At 39.1% G+C, this 1,012-nt stretch overlaps 1 protein-coding gene across 1 annotated transcript; it reads right to left on the bottom strand.

The window, feature by feature from the left end:
* Positions 1-124: 124 nt before the first annotated feature.
* On the bottom strand, positions 125-895 carry LOC108759789 (uncharacterized; the record flags this gene model as incomplete). The annotated part of the gene is made up of 1 exon (XM_018505456.1): positions 125-895. A coding segment is annotated over one exon (771 nt), but the record flags the coding sequence as incomplete, so codon positions are not given.
* Positions 896-1,012: the final 117 nt, after the last annotated feature.

The raw sequence follows: 1,012 nt of genomic DNA, 5'->3' as shown, positions 1-1,012 counted from the left end.
TCCAACGCTTTTTGCACTAAGCTAGCAATATGGCGAATTTCAATGACTTTGTTAGCGTTGTTTTTCTGCCAAGCATTGCACTGAATCTTATAGTAGCTTTTTACCGGGCCATATACCGACACATCTAGAGGTTGTAGTTTATGGCTGGGAACGATAAAAGCGTCACGCCATTTTCTACGGCCATATCCAAAACCTCGACAGATAAATGCGAGCTGTGGTTGTCGATCAGGAGTAACGTTGGATTTGCCAACGACGAATTACTTCGTTCAATGAAGTGTTTCATGTACTTCACGAAATCTGGTTGGCACATCCACCCCGACTCATTTGCAAATCCAACAGCTCCAGGTGATGCATCATCCATGTAACAACACTGCATTTTTTTTGTTGGAAACAAAAAATATGGCGGTATCGAATTGCCTTCTGCATTCACTGTCAACGTCATAGTAATCATCCTTCCTCGTTCAGCAGATGACATTAGGCCGACCTTTTTTATGCCACGAACTGCAATTACTTTTCCAATTTTTGTTGGAACCGTGGAAAAACCGGTTCCATCCATGTTCCAAATATTTGATGGTCGAAATGGATGAGTTGTTAGAATATTATCTAAATTTCCGAAAAAAAGTTCCACATTCTCTTTGCAGAAAGCTTTGACGCGATTTAAACTGGTTTGTTCTGGTGTTCGTAAAGTCAGGCTTGAATGCCGCTGCAAAAAGGAATAATACCAGTCTCGGCCTGCAGTTTCATGTTTATCCCAGCTTGGTGGGTATGGAGCATCAATTTTTTTGGCGAACTGGTAGGCAAGCAATCTGAGGTCTGCTATACTCAGGCCATAATAATGATCGCAACATCTTTTAATGTAAACCACTAATTCTTCTTCTTGTTCGGGTGAGAAAACCTATAAAATTTTATTTGTTTAATTAGACATAGTTTGTTAAAACAAATTCATAACTCCTTAAAATGTGAATAACAAAATCCGAATAAATTCATTAAAGTCGCTGCAAAAACGAAAAAA

The sequence above is a fragment of the Trachymyrmex cornetzi genome, unplaced genomic scaffold, assembly GCF_001594075.2.
Source record: "Trachymyrmex cornetzi isolate Tcor2-1 unplaced genomic scaffold, Tcor1.1 C3859686, whole genome shotgun sequence".
Classification (NCBI taxonomy): Eukaryota; Metazoa; Arthropoda; class Insecta; order Hymenoptera; family Formicidae; genus Trachymyrmex; species Trachymyrmex cornetzi.
Note: the sequence above shows the minus strand (reverse complement) of the source record. Positions and strands in the feature narration are given on the sequence as shown.